This window comes from Emydura macquarii, unplaced genomic scaffold (assembly GCF_026122565.2).
Source record: "Emydura macquarii macquarii isolate MOO-44397 ecotype Brisbane River unplaced genomic scaffold, CSIRO-AGI_Emac_v2 contig_1045, whole genome shotgun sequence".
NCBI classification, from domain to species: Eukaryota; Metazoa; Chordata; order Testudines; family Chelidae; genus Emydura; species Emydura macquarii.
In genome coordinates, this window is record NW_027131182.1 from 8,092,922 (window position 1) to 8,120,522 (window position 27,601).

Genomic DNA, 27,601 nt, shown 5'->3' on the forward strand with positions numbered 1-27,601 from the left:
TAAAGACAAAAGGAAAGGATAAGACTCCAAACAGAAAAGCACAAACAAATCTAGACCAGAGGCCTGGCAGCAATAGCCAACAGCCATTTCCCTTAGAACTGTTTAATGTATCTCCTTGATGCTATTACAGAGTGATAATAAAGAGATGGCAGGAATTGTTAGAGGAATCTTTGATGTCAGATTTAATGCTAACATAACTGTCTTCAGGTTAAAGTCAGATCTGAAGGAGGACTAACAGATATCACACTACAATATACCTACTATATTGTAGCACAGTAATATATAAATGTCAGAAAGAAGAAATAACATAGAAGGGGGTTTACTGGTCATTCAATGTATACACACTTCAGATACTTCTCACACTTTCAAACAACATAATGTGTATATTGACTGAAAAACACATATTGGGGAAGGCTTGTATCGTTACTTTTTTTTTTTTTAAAGCATAGAATCATAGAGTAATTCATATTAAAAACTGAGATGTACTGCATTGTGGTATTTACAATTTTCCTTATTCCACAAATACTATGTTAAATTTAACTACTGTGGGTGATTAATACTCAGTTTTTAAATGGTGTTCATTTTACAGAATGTTAACGTTGTTCTGTTGCTTTTTTTTAAGTAGGTGTGATAAACAGTAGGATGTTCTTAAATTACTGTACATATGGGAAATAGATGAAGATATAAGTAAAACATAATAAAAGTTTTTTTTACAGTTTGAAGTAACTGCTTCAATTGCCCCTCTCCACCCCCATCATCCAGTTACATTGCTCTACAACTTTTCCCTATTCCTTTACGTATTTTAAAATGGGGGGCATCTACTGGATTTTTAAAAATCTTTCTTTTCTATCAATGTTGTGCTCATGAAAGGTGCTAGATGAACAGTTCTGGAGTCTGAACGCATCTAGCCACTGAACATGGCAAACTTCCTCACACTGCCTTGCAAACACGCTTCGATGCTGACCTGGAAGCACCAGTCTCGCCGTTCAGTTTCACGCTTATTCAGTCTGTGGCTTTTCTGCTGAATCTGCGAACAAGTAGGCCAGTTAGGAACTGGAATATGACCACTAACTGCTTTCACATAGCCCACTAAACAGCTATCAGCTAGCTACTCTGGCATGATCCGGATTATAACGGTTGATCTTTGAAAAAGAGGAGCTTTTTCCTGGAACTCCCTTACCTGCCTTGTCGTCTTCATGTTACTCCTTGACCTTCCAATTGAATGTTGCTCTAATTCAGTGGTTCCCAAACTTTTTCTGTCATGTCTCCCATTACCTGTAATGGAATCTGTCCACGTCCCCCCGGGAGCCATGGCCGGGGCCAGGAGGTGGGGCCGGGGGGGGGGGGGGGGAGGAGCAGTACTGCCCCCTGGAACACCCCTCTGTGCCCTCTAAAGGGGAGCGCCCCACAGTCTGGGTTCCACTGCTCTAATTTGATGTTGCTATTCAGGAGAGGACATTGATATCAATGGAGCTCTGCAAAAGCAGTAAGCATGGAACCCGTTTTATTTAAATAAACAAGAGACCAATCTATCAAGAGCGGATTGTTCTTATCTCTGGTAGTAAGAGATAAAAGATTGATCTTCTGCAAGTAAAAGGTACCATTTTTTCCTTGATTGGTGGACTAGAGCCTGCTAAAAATAGCCCCACATTTAAAGCCAAAGATCTCTCTATGCCAGAATCAGAGGTTAGAACAGTTTTCAGGGAAGAAACAAATCAAGATGAAGTATTTTAAACTTTTTATAGTAAAATCAAAAGCTATTTCATTTCTATTTTATAACATTCAGTATATATCACATATTGTACCTTAACCTGCAGGGAGAAGCATCCTGAAGAATTAACTGGAGACATGCTGTAAAGTGGAAGGCTTTTCACCAATCAGATATTTGCACATCTCCTCTTCCCCTATTTTACTTGTTTTGGCTTCCAAGCATCCCTCCCTCTGTTCCCCTTCTTATGTTCTCTTCCCTTTCCAGTATCTCAAGCCACCTCCCCTTCTTTGCTGACCTGCCTCCACTGGCTCACTTGTGTTCTTCTCTGTGTGCAGGCAGCAACAAGGTTAAATTTGCTAAATCCCAATTTGCTTTCTGAGGCTGCCAGTGCATCAAATAAAATGGAGTAGGAAAGGCAAAACACCCCAGAACTGGAGGTTCAGGGAGCCAGCACAAGAACCTGACACATAAGAAGTTCTTCCAACACACAAGGTGATTTTGTAAATCTGATGTGTTTTGCGTGCACCAGAAGCAATATAAGTCATGATTTCCTGTTGATGGAAGTTTTGAAATATACCAGGGAACTCAAAGCCATGAAATTGCAAAAAAAAAAAAAAAAAAAGTGCACCAAAGTTTTGAAATATACCAGGGAACTCAAAGCCATGAAATGGCAAAAAAAAAAAAAAAAGTGCACCAAATTCAGAGGCAGTGGGTAAAGTAATGAAAGTGAGTAGCACTGCAAATGGGGAGTGTGGTCGGAAACACAACTAACAAATCAACCTGTTTCCACTACAATTACACCTTCTGCTAAGGTTCAAAGTGGATTCACTTGACTTCTTTGGACTTACTTCTCTACATGTACCATATACCGCTTTACACATCACCTCTGAATTTGGTCCACTATGTAAGTTTACAAAATGAATTTTATAAAAATCACATAAAATATCTTTTTTAATGTACTTAAAAATAGAGTGAGGATATGTCAAAACAAAATGCTCCATGTGTATAGACGGTGTATTCTAGCTTCCCCTCCCCCCACATCTCTTTGCCTTGGCTCATCTGCTCATTTTTATATACCGATACTCATTTCAAACAGTACTACAAAGATGTGGCTTTATTTAAAAAAAGAAAAAAGTTAAAGCAGAAGCAACAGGTTATTAAAGAAAAATAAAAATAATACACCTCTCAGTGTAGGTGTGTCTTCACATCAGTATTCTTTAATAAATACAAGAAGTACTGCATTGTAAATGTGTTATCAAACACTCCCGAGGGAAATGAGTATATATGCATTTTATATACACCTATTTGGTTGACCAATTCACTAATTTATGCCTGTGTTTCACTTCGTCATTTGCTAATACAAATCACAAAACTACAGCGTCAAATTTTTAAATGTGGGTGCACAAATTGCAACCACAAAAAACCCCTGCAAAATCCTATTTGTGCACACAAGCTGACCGACTGCTTATGCGGATGGGTTCCTTTTGTCCACAACTCTACAGTTTGAACAAGTGCCTGTTTTGCAGGTGCAGCTTATGCATGTGAGATTACGGGTAGAATTTTCACTTAGGATTTGTCTACAAGGTGGGATAATGCACAGTATGAAAATGTGATTTCTAAAGGGCACTAACGTGTAGCTCATTAAGTGGTCCATGCAGATCCTGCTGGTGCACGCTAAAGGTTCATGAGAACTATGTTAACGCAGATTAGGGAACCTTTAGTGCACACCAGCAGGGTCTATATGGATCAAGTAATGTACTTTAGAAATCACAACCCCACAGTATACATTACCCGACCATGTAGACAAGCCCTTAGCTGCTGTTGAAAAAATGTATCAGCTATACTGCAGACAGTACCATGATCTCTGCATATATATAGCTGACCAAAACAATTAATATATTATCTCTGAATATGTCAGTATGCTATAGATACACCTGTAGATGAAACACACACAGACACATACGTACACAAAATAATCTATACATACAGCATATACAATACAAATTCACATGTACCCAGATAGCACATACTCCTTTATCTGAACCACAGCACAATTCTCAAATTTCTTTGATTCAAAAATAAATTCAGTTCAATTAAACAAGCAGGTTTAGATATTACTGCGTAGACTGTAAGTCATGCCCCACTTAACACTTTATCCATTTTCCTTTCCATAATCACTATGATTTACACTGATAGTAAATTTAACTTGACCCACTGTGGTGCTGTTAGTAGTGTTAAAGTTAGTTCTAAGGCTGATCTTTATTATGCCTCCTGGCCCCAGCTTCAACCTCTATTTTATTTGAACACCTGTATTTCTCTTGGTCTTGGCACTTAGTTGGCAGACTCGGTACATTTCCTATTATTTTTAAGATGGCGCATCACAGAAATGCCCTCTGCCAGCAACCCGTGCAACTTGGCAACAGCTGAATATGTCTCAAGATGTAATTGTTTCAAATTTGGACCAGGTGAAACTTTCCTTTTTTCTGGTTCCATTTGTCCTACCACAAGTGCATTTGGGAGTTGTCTCCAAAATCATTAATGATGGTACCTGTAAGCATCTAACAGAAGGAGGGCAAATTTAATCTCCTTCTTCAACTCACAAACAAAACCTGAGTCAATGGTGAGTTGAGGGACTAAATTCATTATCCCAAACCACTGACATGATGTTTGGGGAGCTTTACAGCCCTTCCATAGCCACTTTTTGCAGGGGACACATTTCCTGTGCATCATGGCAGTTGGACCTATATAAATACAGATCCATTAGCCAGGACACTTCTTCCCCATTGAAAGCTCCCCTTTGACAGTAAGCTTACATGAAACTGAATTTCAACCCGACTGCATACAATTAATACTCTACCTACTTGGTCCCTGGGAACCAATCATGCTATTTGGTGACAAACAGACAATGTTACACAGTAAATGCAAACAGTCATACAAATGGGGGGGTGGGGAGGGGGGGGAGACACACGACACCCAGAATATGCTCTCAGAGGACCAAAAATTTCCTAGTTACAAGGAAGATGTTTTTCAAAGACACAAATGGCAGTGATGTACTCAACTCCCACTGAAAGGCATGTTAGGAACCAGCCATTTGTGCTTGGGTCATCTCCAGTCCATAGATGCCACCTTAATATTACATCTTACAATGTTGGTGTGCAAGGAGTCCTCTGTGCAGGAGATTCTTTCTGAATGATACAATTGGGGAAACATTCTGAAAATAACCAAAATTCATGACACTAGCACTCGAAGCAGTTTTAGGGCATGTCTATACTGACGGTGGCAAAGTCGCCGCTGTCAGATCGATCTTTCTGGATCGATTGAGCAGTCAGTGTAGACCCGCTCAATCGATCAGGAAGTCGACTAAGTAAAACCACCCCCTCAAGTAGCGTAGCGCTGCGTCAATGGGAACAGGCACAGCGCAGTGAAGACACCGCGCAGAAGGGAAGCACAGCAGTTGACGTGAGTTACGCAAGCTACTCCGTGTAGTTTGTGTAACTCCCATTGACTGCCGCCGAATCTCCAGGTAAGTGTAGGCCAGGGCTTAGAGAAAACCATACGCCAGGGTTTCTTCACACATTTTCACCGTTACATTCAAGCTTTCATGTATCCTAGATATTTGCTTGAAAAGATCATTCATTCAACAGGTACAATAAAAAAAGCATGTTTCAGCTTCAAGATCTGACATACTGACAATACTAACCAGTCTTCAATATAAGAAACAGGAAACTCACCAAGGCAATGATCAAAAATAAGCTGGGTCAAAACATTTTTCACAGCATGGGAAACTGGTGATTTTTGACTTTTTCACAGAGTTTGTGCAAAAAGGATGGGGAAAACTTTAGTAATTGCCAAGCTAGCAACTTCTGCATGTGAAAGACTGATTTTGCAAGTTTAGGGATGAAGGAAGCAAAAAAACTGAAAGGAGGAGAGGAGGGCAGAAAGATTTTAATAGTTGGGAAGTGATGAAAAAAATATCCAGAATAAATGCTGGCTTGCAAAATGTAATGAAACTGAGAAAATGAGTGTGAGTGATTGTTGTCAAAGACAGATTTGTACAGTTTTAAAAAGTGAAAGCCACTGAATTCATATAAAGTAACTCAGACTTTGCTGTGTCTGGCTGAACTAGCAGAATTCAAGATGTTACAGAGAGCTGTCTTTATCCTGTAATTACCGAAAGGGAGCCCGATCCGGCAATACTTACTTAAACAAAACACCCATTATTGTCAGGCTTTTAAAACACTACTAATTCCCAACCTTTGCTTTTCATCCTTCAGCTTGACAGCATGACACTAGTTAACAGCAGAGATGCATGCTTTCTCATACTTGGACGTGAAGAAGTCTACAGATTTGCTTTCCATGATAACATAGGAACTGCACTATTTTCAACTGAAAACAAAGAGAATGAAGGAGACGACTAACTTGTATGAATAGAGAATATTCTAAATAGGCTTCATCTCCCTTGCTACTTGTCCAATACCCCCCAAACAAAATCATTAAAAAAAATCTCAGAAACCTTGGTATATTTTTTCAGATGTATCCATCCAGATGATTTTTCAAATAGCAATCATTTCTATGTCATTATTTAAAGAGGCATATAAATTATTCTGAATAAGTATTGACAAGCAAAAATCAACTCAATCCAAAATTTAGAAAGTAAAACAGGCCTAACTTGTAGTAGAGTAGGATGACTGGGGAATGGCAGATGTGTATAACTGGTTTGCTGAGTTCACAGAAAATACATTATAGATCCAAAGATTTTAACACATGGAAAATCCTGAATTCAAAATGATTTCATGTAATGATGGGAAAGTTCTGAAGAAGGCACTATGTAATATGACATAATGAAAGAATTATCACATTATTTTAAATTTTGGAAGACAGCCTGGAAATTCCAAATGTTCTTTTCTCCTTTAATTTTCTGGGAAACTCATTGCCTTAAAGGGTAGTGAAAAGAACTGAACAGTACAGCTAGAAAAGGACAGTGGATGTTTAATATTCATTCCCTCAACAGGAGATAACCTATTTTTCTTTTTGAAATAGCAAAAACAAAACTTCTAGATCAATACTAGAAATGCAGTGAAATTTCAAATCTGGATCAATAAAAGATGGAGGGGAGCCTTCCACTCTCTTCATGCTGAAAGCCAACCTGAATTCAATGTACGATAAATGAATGATGGTCTTAGTAGGGGAAGAAATCTGGTGATCACATGACCACCATCATGCAGAAAACAAAAATGAATGGGATGAACATGTTCATCTAGAATATGTTACAGAAGGTTTAAGGTTAGTTATTGGTTAATTTATTAATAATAATTATAACAGTAAACTCTATGTTTCAAAATACTTACCTTTTTCACTAAACTGACTCGTGTGAGGGATCTAATACATAGTCTGCTATTACTGATCAGGTGAAAAATACTAACTAGTAATTAAGCGAGTTTCTCAAGCCTGGTATATCAGGTAGAAAGGTTTGTGTGTGTTTTGAAAAGAATGCCTTCTTATGATGAGGGGCTAAAACTGACCATGTAGTATTGAGATACTGTTATTGCAGAGCACTCCAAAGACATATGGGTACTTATAAAGTGCTTTGAGATCCATGAATGAGAGATGTTATGTAAATGCAAATTTCCGAACCTTTTACTGAGTTGGATGCTGTTCCCTAAATCGCTCTGCAAGTCCTTTCCATCAGACTTTTTGATGACAGCCAGGAGCAGGTGTTTGGAAACCATGTCTGAACAAAAATCATAAGGTTTTTAACTACCCCTTCAATCTGGGCCATCATTTTTTCCCATATACATTTAACTCCCTCTTGTCCATTCTCAAGCCTTGGTTGTACTATTGCCAGAGAACTCTCATTCTCCTCTCTAACTAACATTTTCTGTTGAGGAGTTGTAAAAGCAATCCTTGTTTCCCAGCTGAAGCTGAGGGGCTTCCCCATCTATGATGCCATGGCAATGATCTTCCTGGCATCAACGTGATGCAATACACAGCAAGCCATCAGTCTGACCTTCACGTAGGATGATAAATTAAAGAAAATATATTGTTTTGTATGCCAAGCTCAAATGCGAAGTGCAAGCTGTAAAATATAGTACAGATTTAAGGCTGTATATTTCCGGAAACAGTGAAATCCACTTAAATAAGTACCTGATATAAGGAAACGTTCATGAACAGACTAAACTTATCAGTCGACAGATCCTAATACATGGTGAAACACCCTTAAAATGAAGATTTCAAAAGAGAACATTTATTAAATTATAAGAACCTTACTAAATGGTAAAATGTAATGGCTATCAGAACTGTCAAAAAAAATAAGCCTACTCATTGAAAAGATCTGGTCTGCATTAGCTGATGTCAGCTTCACACAGAAGGAAAAAGACTCTTAAGCAAATACCTGAGAAAGTAATAAACATCTGTCACAAAAGTTTCTCTCTGCAGGAGAGCCCCTCTTCTTGTAAAATTCCCCTTTGACTGATCTCTGATTTTTATGATGGTTATTGGTTTTGGATATGGTACTGACTGACCTCCAAAATAAGTATTGAATAAGGAATTTGACCATCACTTTCTGCAGGAGTTGCTGTAACTGGCCACTCAGGTCTCATTCCCCGTCCCTATGATTTGCATTTTGATGCATTTAAACTTTTTTAGTGAGGGCTGTCTATTTTTACTTCATATGAATGAGGTTGCTCAGAGCAATATTTTCAAACAAGGCTCCTCATTAGCTTTTCAGCCTATTTGAATTCCTAATTTTCTGTGGAAGACTTAAAATAAATAACGATATGAAAAGACAAACAACGAGCACTGCACTTCGGTGGTGTGGCAACATAAGGAAAGCTGGCTTGGCAGCACAATCAACACATAAATGTTGTAAAGCAAAACACTTTCATCAGCCACATTAAAAAGTCACTATTTCTTCCTATAAAATGACTTCTTTGCCTTCTTTCCTCCATTCTGATAGTCCTTCCCTAGGAATACTTATATATTCAATCCCTGCTGAGCAGCAGTAATGAGGAGATACTTTCTGGGTACCCCCTACTGTCTCTAGTTCAGTAAAGCTAAGATTCACCCATACTGGGGAGATGACAGTGCAGAGTCCGCTCTAGTATTACCCCTCCAAAAGGAAACAAACACACATTTCATTAGCTCCTTTATTTGTTCTCCCGTCCAAGCCCAGTTTTGCCAGGATAGGGCAACTTTCCCTGACTTTTAGTTAAAATCATTTTGTCCTTTTCCACACGTTACGAGCAGAGTCTCCATTTTCTGGACTGACCTATTCTAGGTTTCCAGCAGAAGGACGCTTTTTAAATCACAGGTCCCTAATTTGGGCCACATGTTGCTGCTGGTTATTTGGAGGGCGAGGGAAGGTGGGGGAGGAGTGAGATGATGAAAAGACCAGCTCCACAACTGAAGTGCATTACCAGCCCAGAGTGGAAAGGGCCGGAAGGAAAACCCACCCACCTCACCCTGCGTTTATTCTATCAACCTGCAATTGCAGCAATCAAAACCCGATGTCGGCTCTTCCAGATCTTTCTCACAGGACAAACATGCAAAAGGCCTAGGGCTTGGCGTTGCCATCGAATAGTAATTGATACCATATGAACCACAAAACAGAAAAGCACATGCAAACCACCCCCACCCCCGTGAGAGGTATGAAATTGCAGGTCCCGCTGAGCCGTTAAGTGCACAGTGCACCATGAAAAACAAGTGTACATAGCTACAGTAACCACCTGTAAGTCACAGAGCCGAAAAGGGCTCACTGGCAAAAGCAAAGCCCTGGGGGCTAACAGGAGGTTGAAGGTTGCCCAGGGTTAATGAAAAAGGTTGTTGAGCACTGCAGAAAACGAATGCAGGTGTGAGTCTGATCACAAAATCAATGATGGTCTCTGCCTCAGATTTTGCACCACATTCTTTAATTGACACGTGTTCTCCTGCACGTACCGTATGCCGAGTACCAAAAAAGTTACATTTAGACTGTATATTTAAACAGGTTTACTTCTCGCTATTGTCTGTTCTCTTGCTGGTGACAATAATAAAAACAACAACCCTCATCATGAACTTATTAAAAGTAGAATTACTGCAGTGCCATAATGCTCTGAAATCACTTCCTTTAAATGCTCTGAAATCGCCTCCTTTAAAGCCTTTTAGATATGTCACTGTTTTCTACAAATATACTGATTGGGACTGTCCGAGCAACTAATGTTTTGATGTGGAAGTTTTGCCTGTATAATGATTGTGAGTGTCCTGTAAATTTTTCGATTTCCTTTTACTTTAACAAAATTACCAGGATAGTATGCTGCTGTGCATGGTGTGAGGTGGCTTTTGCTGTTGTTTGTTTTTTGTTGCACTAATGTGATCAAGCAGAAATTTGTAGAGTGGTGTTGATTCAAAAAAGTTCCTGCAAAGTGCCAGTTTTATAAACCACAGCTCATTCTGAGGTGAAACATAAAGATTGCAAACCAAAAACGATTCGGGGTATGGAACAACTTCCATATGAGGAGAGATTAATAAAATCTGGGACTTTTCCGCTTGGAAAAGAGATGACTAAGGGGGATATGATAGAGGTCTATAAAATCATGACTGGTGTGAAGAAAGTAAAAAAGGAAGTGTTATTTACTTCTTCTCATAACATAAGAACTAGGGGTGACCAAATGAAATTAATAGGCAGCAAGTTTTAAACCAACAAAAGGAAGTATTTCTTCATACAATGCATGGTCAACCTGTGGAACTCTTCACCAGAAGAGTTGTGAAGACCAAGATTATAACAGGGTTCAAAAAAGAACTAGATAAGTTCATGGAGTTTAGATCCATCAATGGCTATTAGCCAGGATGGGCAGGAATGCAGAAAGTGTCATGCCCTGAAATGTCCCTAGTCCGTTTGTCAGAAGCTGGGAATGGGTGACAGGGGATGGATCACTTGACGATTACCTGTTCTGTCCATTCTCTCTGAAGCATCTGGCATTGGTCACTGTTGGAAGACAGGATACTGGGCTAGATGGACCACTAGTCTGACCCAGTATGGCCGTTCTTATGTTCTTAAGATCTGGACCAAACCACACATCTGCTGAGCAGTGTTTCTTCCATTTCCATCACCAGTCACTTCTACACAAACAACTGCCTTATTTGAAACATACACTAAACTTTAGCTGTCTAACTTTTTTCTTATCCCACCCTATATGATACTCTGACTCCACAGATCCAGCTGAGTTAAAATATTTTCCAGATGGAACTATTGAATATTACATCTCGTGAATGCCTTAAGTTAAAAAAGGATAATTTTTTTAAATTACATTATGTCATCCCTGTGCTGTAATATACATTCTAAAAAAACCCCAAAAACAACAATATAAATGGACTAGATAGTTTCTATTCAGACTGATTTCTCTCTGCCATTTCTCTATTCCGTCAAACTTTCCCAAATCACCACCAAAGCAGTATATGTATAAATACTATCATCCTCTGTCATTAGGAAATTGCAGGTAAACTGTAATGACAGATTCTGCAGTTTCCTCCACTGCTCCAGTGTTCCCTAGCTTTGACAGACCCAGTCGACAGGCTATATTCTTCTTCCTTATGTGGAATAGGTGCTCCTGGGAAATAAGATTATCAGAAGGTGTAGTTTCCCAAATGGTCCAATCATTTTGGAGTTGTTTCTAATATATGCTAGAGGAAGAAAATGGAGATGAAAGAGAGAGAACGGTGAGAAAAAGAGAGGACGAAGAAAAGGCAAGGCAATGAAATTGTGAGGAAGAAACAGAAGAAGCGAGATCAAATCAGGTTAAGAGAACAAAGGAACAGGGAAAATGAAGCAGAAAGGAGAAGAGAGAAAAACAGGAAGACAAAGCTTAGAGAAAAAAATGGGATTGTAAAGTAAGGAGGAGAACAAATATCAAAGTGATGGTTATAGTACACGAATTGAAATGGGTTACAAGACAATGAGAGAACAAATTAGAGAGGAGGTAAGGCAGGGAGGGAAAGAAGAAAGAACCTATGAATTCTCAGCATCAACACCAATGAAACCTAAAAACAGGCAGCATCACAGAACAAAATTCGTATAGGTGGAGAGGAGAAACTTCATACCAACCAAATGAAATGGTACTTGGAAACTGTATTAGGTTTTGGTGTAGCCTGCTGCTGAGAGAGGGATAGGATGGTAACCAGCCATCCCTCAGCACCCTCTAGCTCCTGGTTACAGTATTCCAGTGTGTGCATAGACTCCCACCAAGATTGCTCTTGTTCCCCATCTTCAGAATAACTGGGATCTTGGGGGGGGGGGGAGGGGGGAAGAAAGGAAAGAGGAAGAAAAGGCAGATGTGAGTCTGATGTTATTTTTACCTCCCTGGGAAAGATTAGGGCATTATCCCAGAGAGAGAACTAACATTAGACATCAGGGGCCTAATTCTACTCCCATATTTACACCCATGTAAATCGGGAGAAACTTCACTAATCCCAACAGATTTAATCCTGTGTAAAAGAGCAGGAATTTTGTCCAAGAAATGCTGTTAACCTCAGTTGCTGGCAACACTTCCAGCATTAGGTACTGGTCATGCTTCTTATAGACACAAAAATTGCTATTATTGTCTAATACTGAAAGCATTTGGGGAGGAGAGATGGGAGTAAGAGAAAAGCCAGAACACAGAAAACAAAATAGAGGCAGCAGAGAAACAAGCAAAGACACAATGATTCTCACCAAAAACGCTACTGCCTTCACAAAAGTCAATTTAAATATTGGGATGTGGCAAGAGTGACTGAATTAACACATGCCCTTAGGGTGTTATCCTTATTTTTAACATTATGACCCTCATTTAAGCTTTGGAAAGGAAGTGTCCTAGCTATGGCATATTTCAGAAAAGGATCCTGAGGAAGCATGGGTCAGGAAGAGCACACCTGGGAAGGCAGCAGAGGTATGGAAAGAGAAGCCAAGAGGACAAATACATAAGAGAGGAACAAGGATGAAGGAAAATGGAGAAAGGCAGGGAGTGGAATGCAAGAGTGGAGAGAAAGATGCAAAGAGTGAAAGAAATTAGGGGTTGATCCTGAGAGATAATGAGCATCCTGCAATTCCAATGATTTCAATAGCACTGAGCATCAAACCCTAAGTGAAGGAATAAATTAATGGGCAAAGGAAAAAGAGTGGGAGATAGCAATAAAAGTGATGACAAAAAGAACAAAGGTGCCATTTGCAAAAATTCTGGGGTGGTTGCCACATGTAAATTCTAATTCACATTCAATTTAAATTAGCACATTCACGTGCCTTTTTAAAAAGGAGTTCCCAGCAGAAGTAGAGAAAAGGAAGATGAACATTTCATTTGTTTTCCTTCATTTCAGTATCAACTTCATAATTTTTTCCCCACAAGATTTACCGAGAACCATTTTGTGTTTCTTATTTTCTGTGGTCTGTTTACACGTACATGCAAAGACAGTGAATGTATCTGACCACATTTTCCTTCCAAATTTCTCTGAAAGAAATAAGCCTTAATCCAGCAATTTTCCAGTGGTTCTGGTCATTACCCAGCTAGCATAGCCTGATCAACTGACCTGAAGAATACACACCTTGTAAATTCGAGCTTACCTGTTTGCCTTAAAAATTCCCAAAAAATTCCTGCAAATCATGTTTTACATATTCTAGGGTCAGATTCTCAACTACTGTAAATGAGCGTAGCTCCATTGAAGTCAATGGCCCAGAGAATATAAACTAATGATAAAACAATGGAACTGATACGCTTACACTTATACCTTCCAGCAGATGTTTCAATGACTGTAAACGTAAGTTTAAGCCGGGTTTCAGTACAGCCCTCAGGTTTGAACCAGGTGCCTAGAGTTTATGGCAGCAACTGACTATTGTTAACCAGCTTAGATTGAAAGTAAGTTCCAATGGTGAACAAAGATGGGTCCAAACTGGAGCACCAGATCCAGCCTCCTCCCCCTGATTTTGGGGGAGAGTTGATCCAAACTCAGTGTCTCAGGCCTATCTCAAGTAACAAATCATGAATTGTACACTCTGTAGAAATGTCTTCATCTCCATGGAACAGAAGGGAAATGGGGTGACAGCAGTTTCAGGTGCCGAGACACAATAAAAACAATGAGGAAAGAAAATGTTTGCTTTTTATGTCAGCTGAAATGTCAGTACCCATTAATAAATCTATCTGCTAAATCTACTCTTATTCATGTGGGACATCACCAAGTTAAAGTAAAATAAATTATCTTTAATTAAATGGAATTGTCGTCTTCCTCCCGCTATCATGCCCAATTATTACATCCTAATCAGCTCTTTTGGGAGAAGGCATGAGAGAAGGCTGAAAGGCACATTTACTATAAACAATTTTTCTCCCTGTCAAGAGATGGAGATTTTATTTTAATTATTGTTTAGGACTATGACTTTCACCCAGTTTTTGATGAAAGGGATTAAAAGTTTAAAATGCCATCATTCAAAGAGAGAAAGAAGTCTGTTCATGTCATCACCCCCCAATGAAATTTCCTGAGTCCTTCCTACAATTAAAGCCCAGAGCAGGGCACAGGCAGTTAGGAAATATGCAAGTCATTTGTTTAAACCTTTTTATTATTATTTCCAGCAGGAGATTTGCATTATAAAATATTTTGACCGAAAAGAGAAGGTAAATGCATTAGGGAATGTGAGCTAGTGGTTAGAATGGAGAAATGGGAACATGTGTGTTTGGATTCTAGTCCCCATTCAGTTATTAAGTGAATATGTGACCTTGGGCAAGTCGTGTCTATGTTTACCTATCTAAAAGGGGACTAATACTTACAATGGGTATGGTAATGACTTTGCAGGGGCACTGTGAATAAAGTTGTGCTGACTGTATACAATGAAACCTCAAACTACATGAAACTCATCTGGCTTGCGGATTAATTAAACTTGAAACTCAGACCAGGGCACCTATGCTGCCAGTAGGTTCTCAAAGGCAGATGGATTTGAGCATGTGGAACACCTTGCAAGAAAAAGGATTTGATCTTTTGAGCTAACATGGAATAAGTTTTGAGAAAACCTAGGCTGATTAATGTTTCTGTGTCAAAATCATGTGGAACCTGAACAGTGTTAATGCAAACGTACAGGAAACTCAGCAATTTTAACTGGGTTTCACTTTCAGATTTTTGGTCATTTGAATTTGACTCAAAGTGAAACTTTGTCGTGTGAACGCAGGCAGATTGAAATTGAACAAAATGCTTCTGCAATCCCCAACAGTCAATATGCTGAGTTCCACACAGCTGCAGTAGTAAGGATTAGTTTGTTAGTATTTAAAAAACAAACTCTAGGGATCTGATTTTCAAACATGCACACACACTGTTACGTTTGACCTATTATCAAGACATGTAATTCAAGTACTTGTGCATGCAACTATAGGTCATCTATGCATCTATACGGTTATTTGTATGCCTGATTTAGGTCTGCAATCACTGTAGTTGTGCACACAAATTAGGCACACAAAACAGCACATGCACAGATTTGAACATTGATCTTATAAGTGTAAATTAATATTAGAATGTTCTAACACAGCAACATCTGCAACTTTGATTTAAATAGAAGTTTTAAAATTGACTAGGATTAGGTTTTAAAAACTAGCAATGTTAACACTAGGAGCATCTGCGTATAATACATATATGTAAAAGACCATCTCCCTGAAAAAATAAAAGTAACTGGTAGAGCTGAGTTAAATTTTTCAGAGAATAGTTAGCATGCCAAAAAACCAAACAAACCCATTTTGAGTTGATTGAAACTTTTGCAAATTCAAGATGAATCTGTGAAATGGTTTCAGCCAAAAAAGAATTTTCTGAGCTAGATTCACAAGAGAGTTTAAGTGCCATTCGCAAAACCACTGAAGGAGGAAGAGATGGTCTCCAGTAGCCCAATGCTTAGGGCAGTCATCTGGACTGCAGGAAATCCAGATTCAAATACCCACTCTGGAGCAGGGACATAAATCCAGGTCTCCTGCCCCAGTGCCCCAACAATCAGGATATAGGCTATTCTGAGAAGGGAAACTCTCCTGTTGAAGCTGCAAAAGTATTGTATAAGTAATTAAATAGTCATTGGAACAGGGACTGGAACCAGGTGAGGGCCCCAACAAGTGGGTTACAGAGTTATTCTATCTCTGGCTGAATGACTATTCAAGTATTTTACACAAAGTGGAACAGTTTAAACAAGAGAGATTAAGGGCTTGTCTACATAGCACCACAGTCCAGATTATAGAGTGCGATTTGTAGAGTATTCTAAACAAGTGATTCTCAACCAAGGATACGCATATCCCAGGGGATACCAGAAGGTTTAAAAAAATTGTAATAGTTCACAATGTTCCTACTTGTTATATATATATAAAGAGAGGGAGGGATACATCAACTCATCTAGATGTTTGCCTAGTTTTACAACAGGCTACCAAAAAAAACTAGCGAAGTTAGTGCAAAATAAAATTTCATACAATCACTTGTTTATACTGCTCTGTATACTATGCACTGAAATGTAAGTACAATATTGATTTTCCAATTGATTTTTTTTTATAATTCTATGGTAACAATGAGAAAGTCAGCAATTTCTCAGTAACAGTGTGCTGCGACACTGTTTGTATTTTTAAGTCTGATTTTGTAAGCAAGTAGTTTTTACATGAGGTGAAACTTGGGGATGCGCAAGACAAATCAGACTCCAGAAACGGGGAACAGCCGTCTGGAAAGGTTGAGAGCCACTGCTCTAAACTATTGTGCTCTCTCTGCCCCATGCAGACCCTGCTTATGTTTAATGTGAACGAAGTACCTTTTAGTTCTCACCAGCAGGGTCTAAGTGGGGCAGTGAGAACACAACATTTTAGAGCACTCTACAGATCACATCCTGTTTTCCGGACTGTGGCACCATGTAGACAAGCCCCAACAGACAACCACCCCAAAATAGCCATTAGGCCAATGATTAGGGCATTGTCCTGCAGGGAGTGGGGGAGTTATTTCAAGTCCCTGCTTTGATGACGATTCATTTTTTATATAAAATGGAAAACCTATAGAAAAGCTTGGGACAGCCCTACAACAGAGTAGCTTATATCCTGGTGGTGAGGGCACCTCCCTGGGAGGAAGGAAACCTATGCTGGAGTGGAGCTTCAAACCTGGCTCTCCCACAGGAGTGCTCTAACCACTGGGCTAAGGGGTGCACAGGTTGCACCGCCTTCAGTGATTTTGTGAATAATCTAGCCCTCCGTGGCCTTTGCTTTTGGGGGGGAACAAGAAGCAGCAGCAGCTAAAAATTGCTCAAAATCTAAATGAAATGAATTTTTTCTGACTTTTTTTAATTCACAAAAATTGTAGCCTGGGTTGGACCCAAACTGAATTTTTGTTTCCATTTTTCAGAACTGTCAGTGAAATAAAAAAAAAAAATCAATTATTCACACAGCTGTACTAACTATATCTCCCATAACTTTCTTACGATGTTGAGTGGTCCCAGCTCACAAGATTTTCTTAAAGAATAAAAACAGTGGTTCAGATTCTATAAAAATATGAACATTTTATCCACAAAAATTGGATTTAAAGGAAAGCTCATATTAAAATAACATATTTAGAGGGGGAAATTGCTTCACCGGTGTCATTAATAACAATTCAGATGATTAAAACTGAAAGTAGTTTGAAAATCTAACTTACATTGCACTCAGAAAACGATTTACCATTTTCCTTTTCAGTTTGGTTGGACTTTTAAAAATGACTAGGCAATTTCATTATTGTTTCTAGTCAGTATCACGTCTGGCATTTTAAGCTTTTTGCTGTGATGGCTGGGTTACCAGCACAGCAGAGCAATGTTGAAATCCAGAACAACAAACTGTTTTTATTGGATTTTTTTTGTAAAGAATAAAATATGTCCATTGAAGTTTTCATTGAGTACGGTTTTCCTGTTAGACGTCGTTGTACTATGCATGCTTTGTAAGCACATTTTGCAATGTCATCTCTAAGCCTGATGAGTGCTGCGGTGTCTGACAAGTCATCTCTCAGCCTGCTTACCTGACGGCTCTGCATCAATCAACAAGGGCTCAGCCTATCCTCAGGTGACTGTCTCACCAGGTGACCCAAGGCCAGGGATATAGGCTCGCAACAAGAGCAACCATTGCAGCTGGCTCAGTGTCGCTACCTTGCTGGGAACATCCTCTGCTTTTCGATGGTTTTGACATCCCAACCTGACTCAGCCTGTTCCTGTTTCAGCCTTGCTCTTGGTTCCTGACTCCTGCTCAGACCCATGGCTCTGGTTCCTGGCTTGACTGGTGCAGCTCCAACCACTAGATCTAGGCATCCACTTCTCAGGTTCTGACGGTCTCTTTTTGCTGCTGCCTGATAGCTTTATGTTTGTTAGCTTGTCGATTATAATGCTATTGAATACATTCTGAACAACTGCAGGGCAAAATTAAACCAGAATTTATTGCAGAGAAAAATAAAATCTAATACCAGAGAAGAAATTTTGTTTCTGACTGGAAATGGGGTAGGAGCAGTTTCTGTATTCTGATTAATTAATGCAACATTTTTATAAAAGTGCATGCTTTTCAGGGTGTACCACTGTTTTCATTTAACACTGCTTTGAATTGCCGCCTACAGAAGTTAAAAAAAATGCAGCTATACAAGCCTGCTGACTTCTTATAAAAGAACCAGTTTTAAACTTGTTTACACTACTGATTCCAAATGAATTCAAGATGGTGGCTAGTTAAAGAAAGAGAAACCATGCCAGGGATTTTGATCAAAGAACTTCAATTCAACAATGTTCAGTTTTAATTGACCACTAATTAAGCTACATTAGCCCCCAAAAAGTCTATATCACTTCTGAGTAATGAAGAAAAGAATTCATTTAACACTGTGCCAGTCTCCCTTTTGCAAGCTTATGGGAAAACAGCCACTCAAATATCAGTGTTGAAAGCAGGTCCAATATTAATATGCCAAAAGTGTTTATCAGAATAAAATGAGCAGGAAGGGTTAACTTTTCCATGTTGCTTTGCTTTTTCATCTGGTAAAGTCATCTTGCAGATATAATTGTCTCTCTCTGAATGAAGATAAAAAACCAGTTACTAACCATTCCATAACTGGCGTTCTTCGAGATGTGTTGCTCACATCCATTCCCACGTAGCTGTGCACGTGCAGTGTGCTCCACCGACAGAAGCTTTTTCCTAGTGGTACGTGCTGGGTCAGCTCTGGTACCCACCGAGTGGCACCTTCATGGCACAGTATATCGGTAGTATTCCCCCTACCCCTTCAGTTCCTTCTTGCTGGCTACTCCGACATAGGGGCAGGTGGGCGGGTTTTGGAATGGACATGAACAACACATCTTGAAGAACAACAGTTACAGAAAGGTTAGTAACCAAGGTGATTCCCAAGATGTGAGTCAGGTGGTGGGGTCGGAGTTCCGTGCGAAGAAGGACAGTAAGACTACTTGGCCTAATGCAGCATCACTCCTTGCCTGTTATGTGATGGCACAGTGAGTAGTAAACGTATGTACAGATGACCAGGTTGCCACCCTGCAGATGTCTAGGACTGGAACCTATGCCACAAATGCTGATAATGATGCTTGCAATCTTGTGGAGTGTACTTTCAGGTGAGGAGGCAGGACTTTCTTCAGACATAGCAGCTATGTATGCATGATGTAATCTATGAGGAGATTTTCTGGGTTGAGCCTGGACTCTCTTTCATCTTTTCTGCAATTGTTACAAAAAGCTGAGTGGTCTTTCAAAATGGTTTGGTTCTCTCTATGTAGAACACCAAGGTGCACCTAACATCTAACGAGTGAAGCCTTTGTTCTTCCCTGGTAGCATGCGGCTTTGGGTAAAAGACAGGCAGAAAAATGTCCTGGTTACTGTGAAAGTGCGAGACTTCCTTTGGAAGAAAGGATGGATGTGGGCAAAGTCGCGCTCTGTCCTTAAAGAAGACAGTATACGGTGATTCGGAGGTAAGGGTCCTGATCTCTGAAACCCTTCTAGCCAAAGTGATGGCAACTAAGAAGACTACTTTCCAAGAAAGATGGAATAAGGAACACATCGCCATAGGCTCAAACATGAGCTTTGACAGCACCAGGCTGAGGTCCCATGGAGGAAGGGCTGGCGCACCTGGGGATATAAGCGTTCTAGCCCTTTCAAAAGATGAGAGCAAATTGGATTAAAGAAGACTGTTCTGCCATTGACTGGTGGACAGAAAGCCGAGATTGCGGCCAAGTGCACTTGTATGGATGATATCGCAAGGCCTTTTTCCTTCAAGTAAAGCAGGATAAGAGGCAGGGGTATCTCATTTGGCAGGACTCCTTTCCTTGATTCCCACAACGAGAATCTCTTCCATTTTGCCAGATATGCCAATCGAGTTGACAGCTTCCTGCTATTCATAAGGACTGTCTGAACAAGAGCCGGCAGCTCCACTCTGCCTCATTCAACCATGCTGCTTCTGTGCTGTCAGATGCAGAAACATGAGGTTCAGATGGAGCAGGCAGCTGTGTTCCTGCGAGATCAGGTCTGGGAGCATGAGTAGGTTGATAGGTTTGTCTTCTGACAGGCGCAGTAGGGTCAAGAACCACTGTTGTCATGGTCATGCCGGGGCTATAAGGATCATCCTTGCTTTGTCCCTCCTGACTGTGACCAACACCCTGTGGATCAGAGCCATGGGTGAGAAGGTGTAAAACAAGGTATTAGCAGAACTGGGGACATTTTCTGTTGAGTCTGGTCATGAACAAGTCCACTTGGTGAAATCCCCACTTCTGGAAAGCGGCATTTAGGACGTCCAGGTGAATAGACCACTCATGATGGTTGACGAAGGATCTGCTCAGGTGGCCTGCCAGCTTGTTCTGTGAACCTGGCAGGTAAGAGGCCTCCAAGTGAATGGACTGGGTTACGCAGTATTCCTACAGACTCATGAGGGGAGGAGCGGGTTCCACCTTGTCTGTTTATGTGGAACATTGCTGTGGTATTGTTTGTGAGTATAGAGATGCATTTGCCCCGCAAGTGGGACTGAAACACCTGGTATGCCAAGCGTACCGCTCTCAAGCTCCCTGATATTGATGTGGAGGGACAGTTGTTTGGTGCCAATAGGCCCTGGGTCCTGAGGGGCCCCAGGTGGGCTCCCCATCCCATATCTGAGACATCCGTGACCAGTGACATGCCGGGACTGGTCTTGAAAACCGCTGCACACAGTGTCCTGGTCGAGCCACCATTGCAGGGCAAGGATCACCACTGTTGGGACTGTGATCACCTTGTGCAAAGGGTGACGGCCTGGTGTGTATACTGATGCCACCCAGGCTTGGAGAGGTCTGAGTCTGAGACGAGCATGCTGCACCATGTAGGTACAAGAGGCCATGTGACCCAAAAGCTTCAGACAGTTCCTCACTGTGAGATGGGAAAAAGCTCTTAGGTCCTGCATGAGGTCTTTGATGACTCTGAAACAATCTTCTGGAAGATAGGCTCTGGCCTGGGTTGAATCGAAGACTGCTCTTATAAATTCTATCCTCTGCACCGGCGAGAATGTTGACTTCTGCTGGTTTATCAAAAATCCCAGTTTCGAAAAAGAGGACTGGGTGAGCTTCACACGCCTTTCTATCAGCTCCTTGGAGTGGCCCCTGATCAGCCAGCTGTCCAGATCTGGGTAAACCTGTACTTCTGCTTTCCTGAGGGAAACTGCCACCACCATCATGCACTTTGTAAATACTCACAGCCCTGCTGACAGGTCAAATGGTAGTACCATGAATTGATAATGGTTTTGGACTACGATAAATCGGAGGAACTTCCTGTGGCCTGGGAATATTGCTGTGTGAAAGTATGTGTTCTTTAAGTCAAAGGCGGCATACCAGTCCCCTGGATCTAGAGAAGGGATGATTGAGGACAGGGAGACCATGCGGAACTTCAATTTCTTCTTGAATTAGTTGAGATTCCATGGGGCTAGCTTGGGTTGGAGATCCCCATTGGTCTTCAGGATCAGGAAGTAGCATGAATAAAACTCCGTGCCCCTTAGGACTGTTGGAAGTTCCTCCATTACTCCCACTTTTAAGAGGGACTGCACCTCCTGGGTTAGAAATCTCTCATGAGGAGGATCCCTGAAGGGGGACAGGGATGGGAGGTGGGAAGGAGATAAATTGAAGGGTATATCCCACTTCTACCTTGCACAGTACCCAGCGGTCTGATGTGATGTTGACCCATGCCCGATAAAAAAGGGATAAGAGATCTCCAAATCTTGGAGTAAGATCCAGGATCTGAACTGGTACGTCGTCCTCGACTGAACCTTCAAAAGTTTTGTCTAGACCCCAACGATGGCCTCATGGACATACCCATGGAAGTGACGAGGAGAGGTGTGGGTGCCTTCTTCTGAGGCCCCTGTTGCTCTGCCTTCCAAAGCCCTGTCTTTGCGGTGGGGGATGGAAGTGGCCCTGAGGCTGGGGCTTAAAGTGTTTCTGGAAAGGTGCTGGCTGTGTGGAGGCTCAGAGATTTTAAGATAACCCAAGAGTCCTTCAAGAGGCTGTGTAGTCATGCATCCATTTGATTGAAGAATAGGAAGCATCCTTCAAACAGTAGGTCCTGCACCGTCATCTGAATCTCATAGGGTAGACCTGATGACTGGAGCCAGGAGCTGCGTCTCATCACCACCACTGTGGTCGTGGTGCGTGCTGCCACATCCGCCGTGCCCAAGAAGGCCTGGAGGGATGCCTTGGCTATAGCCCTGCCTTCCTCCACCAAAGCCGCAAACTCTGCCCTAGACTCTGATGGAAGGATTTCCTTAAACTTAGACATGACTGTCCATGAGTTGAAGTTCAATCAGCTTAAGAGGTCCTGGTGGTTTGATATTCTTAATCCCCCGTGGAGTATACCTTTCTCCCTAGCAGGTCCAACTTCCTGGCTTCCTTAGCCTTGGGAGATGGACCCCGCTGCCCTTGCCACTCCCGCTCATTGGCTGCTGCCTCCACTAGGGATTCCAGAGGATGTCCCCCTTGGGGGACACGAAGAACTTCCTCTCAACCCATTTTGCCATGGCCTGGAGGGATGCGGTAGTTTGCCACAGTGCTTTTATTGGCTTTGAAAAATGGCCTCATTGAAGGGTAGGACCACATGTTGAACTGGGCAGTGTCAGTATGTGCACCAATGCTGGGACAGAGTGCTTGATTTCCTCCACCTTCAAACTGAGGTTTTGGGCCATCCTCTTTAAGAATTCCTGATGGGCCCTGTAATCATAATACTATGGACATACCCACCACCGCCTCCTCTGGGGAGGATGACAATGTGGCCAGGATCACTCTGGGGTCTTGGGACTCATTCAGTGTTGACGGATCTCCCACAGGAGTCCCGCAGGCCTCCTTCCACCCTTGCTCCTGGTACCGATCCTCTGTCTGATGGGGAAGGAGGAGGAGGTGCTCTTGCTTTTGAGGGGCCTGAGTACAAACCATGTGGGAGCTTTGGAAGGTCTGGAGCATCCACGGGGCCCACACTGGCCACTGGGGTGCCATCTTCCATTGGACCGGGGTCCATGTTGGTGGCATGGGTTCCTGAGATGTTGCCTCATATCTCTGGCCTGATCGGTATCCACTCCACTGTGATCCTTGTGAATCCACCTGGGATGCTGATCCAGGAGAGTCACTTTTGGGCGACCATGGCGGCGGCGTGCCCCTTGTTGCCCTGTATCGATGCCACAATATCAAGTGGTGCCGTGATGTTAAGTGGTGCTGAGGTGGTGAATGGTGCTGTGATGATAAATGGCGTCGAGGCAATGGGGAGTGGTGACTAGATGGTGATCGGTACCTCAACCGTGAACGGTACCATGATTCGGACCACCACTGTGACCGAGATTAGTGCTGGGAAGTTGAGCCACACCATGCTGGCGAATGCTGTCACAGTGTCGAGGATTGCAAGTCTGGACGACATGGAGGACAGTGCCTCACCATCATTGCTGGCTTGTCCAGGATGGGAGTCGGTCTCCTCATGGTAGTCTCATGCAGTGGGGCTGCACCTTGTGGCCCTCAGCTCGGGGAAGGTGGATGCACTGGGAGGGTCAAGAGACTTCTTGCTGCCTTGTAAGCCTCTGGCATTGATGGTGCTGCCAGGGTCAAATCCACTTCCTGGCTCACCCTCAGTGGGGAGTCCATCTGCGTCAGACTCAATGATACCTCTTGCGTGGCTGGAGTCAACGGTGCTAGCTGGCCGACTGCCATCTGAGAGAGGGGCCCGTTAATGGCCTCGCTCTCTCCGTGCCCTTCCTCATTGGTTAGTGTCCAAGGTACGATTTCTTCAACCTCTTTTCTGGCACCAGTGATGTGGAACAGTGCCAAGCAGGTGATGCTCATGTCCTGGTTGTCAAGGGAGAATCACAGCACTGGGGGGGGCTTTTGGTGCCAGGGACAACCTGCCTCTTTGCCGCTCCCTGATCGAGGTCGGTGCACTTCTCACTGAGGAGGTGCTCGGCACGGGCAAAATGCAGCCACCATTCAGAGAAACTTCAATCTACTGTCCCTGTCCTTTCTGGGCCTGGGCCTGAAGTTCCTGCAAATTCGGCACTTCACCAGGACGTGCCTCTTTCCCAGGCACATCAGGCAGCTGTCATGTGGGTTGCTCGCTAGTATCTTCTTTGGGCAGGTCTCACACAGCTTGAAGCCTTGGGAACGAGGCTTGGCCTTGTTCTCCGGGCGGGCTAGCCCCGCAGGGCGGGGTACTTAAGTGCTTAACTAATCTAATATATACTATTTAACTATTTACACTTTAATAACTAACTTTTACAATTACAGGCATAACCACTGGTTAGTACTACTTCCAAAGCAAGAGAAGAACAGAGTTCCAGCAACTCTCACTTACGGAAAGAAGGAACTGAAGGGGCGGCGGGGCGGCAGCTGCCTATATACTGTGCCATGAAGGTGCCATTCCAGGGAAGAACCAGAGCTGACCCAGCACGTACCACTAGGAAAAAGCATCTGGTGATGGTGCACATGACGCACGCACACGTACAAAGGAAAGAACACGAGCAAGGACTCAAAGAAGAATGACCTTATTGGATTACAAAGGGTTGCGTTAAAACGTGGCTCTCATGTGGCATTACACCAGGAAGAGATCTAAATTTCCAGTCTTCTTGACAAAAACAGAGCAGATATACAAAATCAGGAAAATATTCAAAGACTTGGAACTGTCATCCTGGGGAAAATGAGAGAAGAATGGAACAAATACAGCAACTCAAAAAAAAAATCTGTATAATTGAGAGATGACACAAAAATGAGACATCTCCATGAAAATTCCACATGATTAGAAAATACTAATTGGAAATTTTGCCGATATATTTATATTATGGCCATTCAACAAGGCAAAGCTGGTTCTGCATGTATGATTCTGGTACAAGTATGCAATAGGAAATTACCACACCAGATGAAAAGTCCATTGCAAAATTTCCTCTTTGAAAAGCACAGGATAAGAAAATACTGTTTTGCAACTTAGTGTTTATATTTTTATAAAGTATGCAGCATCAATTAACTAACTCAAGGAACCAAATACTCTGCAGATTTAGTCTGCACAAAATTGAAAAAATAAATGGGTGTGTGTGCAGAAGGAAAGAAAAGAAGGTTTAAAAAAATGTATTAATTCACAACTTTCCTATATATATAAATAAAGCATTTTGCACTGTGCAGTGAACAACACTGTAGATTTACAATTCCATAAGGTCACACCTCTTTTTGAAGAGGGCTATACTTGTGGCCTCAACACACATTACATTTTATCCTAATGATTTCTGGCAACTAAATACTGCATTTCATACAATAGAATTTAATGAATACCATATCTTTTTTTAACATTCTGCCAATGCTCATTAAAATGCACTTGTTTTTGTAATGCAATAGCTAGCTATATGAAACCAAAATATTAATGCAAATTGGCATTTCTAAGTTTAAAGCAGTATTTGCATAACAGGAACCAAACACGGTTCAAGCTGAAAGAGAGCACACAACACAAATGCCTCTTAACACCATAATTATTACAGGGAAAAAATGATGGCTTGTGCACACCACCGTGAGCCCAAGGATAAAGCATCTGCCAGTTTGTGACACTGTTAACTCCCGATGCTCACAATGTTCAGTCTTACAAAAAATCTGCACTCAGTTGAGCTGATAAACAAGATAGGTATAGAATGCAAGTTCATGCTTTAAAAATGGAAGCATTTATGCAAATATGACTATACTAACTAAAAATTACAAGATGCATTTGAATACAAGAGTGCCACCAGCATTGAGAGATTAGCTTGTTAGTAAAGAGCCACAGGCCAAACCAAAGGTATTCTATTCTAATAGAGTAGTTGTTAGCTGGAGTAATAAGTAAGTTGGAGTTAACACTATTATGAACCAGACTTCACACTTTGACACAACAATATTTAAAAAAATTGTGTCTTCAGCACATCTGTGAAGGAGCTGTTTAGAAAACAAGTTACTCCCTAGCTACTAGCAAATGGGTATTGCCAGATTAAAGGATGTCTCTTCTGAAATACCCACTATTGAAATAAATCTTTATATAGAGGATTCATATTATTTAGTTAGTAAATAAACCCAATGAAGAGCGCTAGCATCTACAATTGCTAAGTTTTAATTAAAAACCAAAAACCAAAACACTGCATAGAGTATTTTATCTACAGTAAACGAAAGAATAAAAATCACTCAATATAACCTATCCACTGTCTTTCCTAAAAAAGTTCTTTCTGACACGATCATTACAGTGGTAGAAGAGCTTTCTTTGTCCTCTAAAGTTAAATGGTTTGGAAAAAATAAATATCGCTAATCACAGATTAAGGCCCTAGTCTGTAGTTCTTACTAATGTCATCTCAGCGGTCCCATTGGCATCAACAGGATATGAGTTTAAGCATTTGCAGGATCAGGCCCCACATGAGTAAAGACTGAAAAAGTGAGCTTGAAGGGCCTGTTCCGGCTCCCACTAAAGGAAACGTTAAAACTCCCATTGATTTCAGTAATGAATGATCAAGCTCTAGAAAGTCATCCCAGTGTAGATGGCACACAAAAGGCCTTACTTTATGTAACCCCTCATATTAAGGGTTTATGTTGCGTATAAGGCCTCTGCACTGAAGGGAATTGCATCCTACATAGTTTTTAAAATTAACGTAAGGAATATATTTGTAAATAAGGGCTCTTATGGCTGAATGGAGCATTTTAACAAGTCTGCAATATAAACAAACCTGAGTCCAAATATTAAAACCCACAATTATTCTGGAGTATCATTTTGGTTCAAAATTTTCAAAACCCAGGCCCTAAATTGTTCTCATCTCTTCACTGATAAATGCACATATTAAAATCTGTATTTTAATCTTGCTTTTACTGGTGTAGGTAACACCCTCAGATTCCAATCCAGCAAACAGTTATGCATGTGCTTAACTTTAAGCATCTGAGTATTACCACCATTGTGTGTGTGTATATATTTGCAGGATCCCAGGCTATGTGTTACTAAATAGAAGTTTTAAAAATTAATTCCCTTCCTTTCTCCTGTACATGGTAGTTTCAAACAAACTAAGAAATGAGACTTCATAGAAGTGTGCTGTGTGACTGTGTGCATGTATGAACATCGGGCTAATATAACTGAGCCCAAGTCAATATCACGTTATAGTCACATATTAACATTCATACTCTTTAAATACGTTTTAAAGGATATTTAGAAATGCAGATTAATGATTTCGTAGACGCTAACACATCATTTGGAATCATTCCAATCTACTGTGGAAATAATTGTCAATACATTTCTGAATAATAATTGTCAATACGTTTCTAAAACACTTTTTAACTTGCTAGACAATAACAGCTCCTTGAGGCTTACTGAGACCTATTGTGTAAGTCAGAATTTAGATTGTTTGTTTTTTAAAGCGCATGTCTATTTTTATGGTAGACCAATGCCCGCTGCTTGCTTCTGGCATGGAACTCTTTTCATGCACCCTAAG

General features: G+C 41.2%; 1 protein-coding gene across 6 annotated transcripts in view; it reads right to left on the reverse strand.

Moving 5' to 3' along the window:
* TCF4 (transcription factor 4) overlaps positions 1 to 27,601 on the reverse strand; it is a 321,020-nt gene that overhangs the window by 54,764 nt on the left and 238,655 nt on the right. For 4 of the 6 annotated variants that reach the window (XM_067545435.1, XM_067545433.1, XM_067545434.1 and 1 more), the window contains one exon: positions 965 to 1,027. The exons of the other annotated variants lie outside the window; for them this stretch is intronic. In XM_067545435.1, the coding sequence (XP_067401536.1) occupies positions 965 to 1,027 (63 nt within the window). The remainder of the gene's footprint in view (positions 1 to 964; positions 1,028 to 27,601) is intronic. 6 annotated transcript variants of the gene reach the window in all.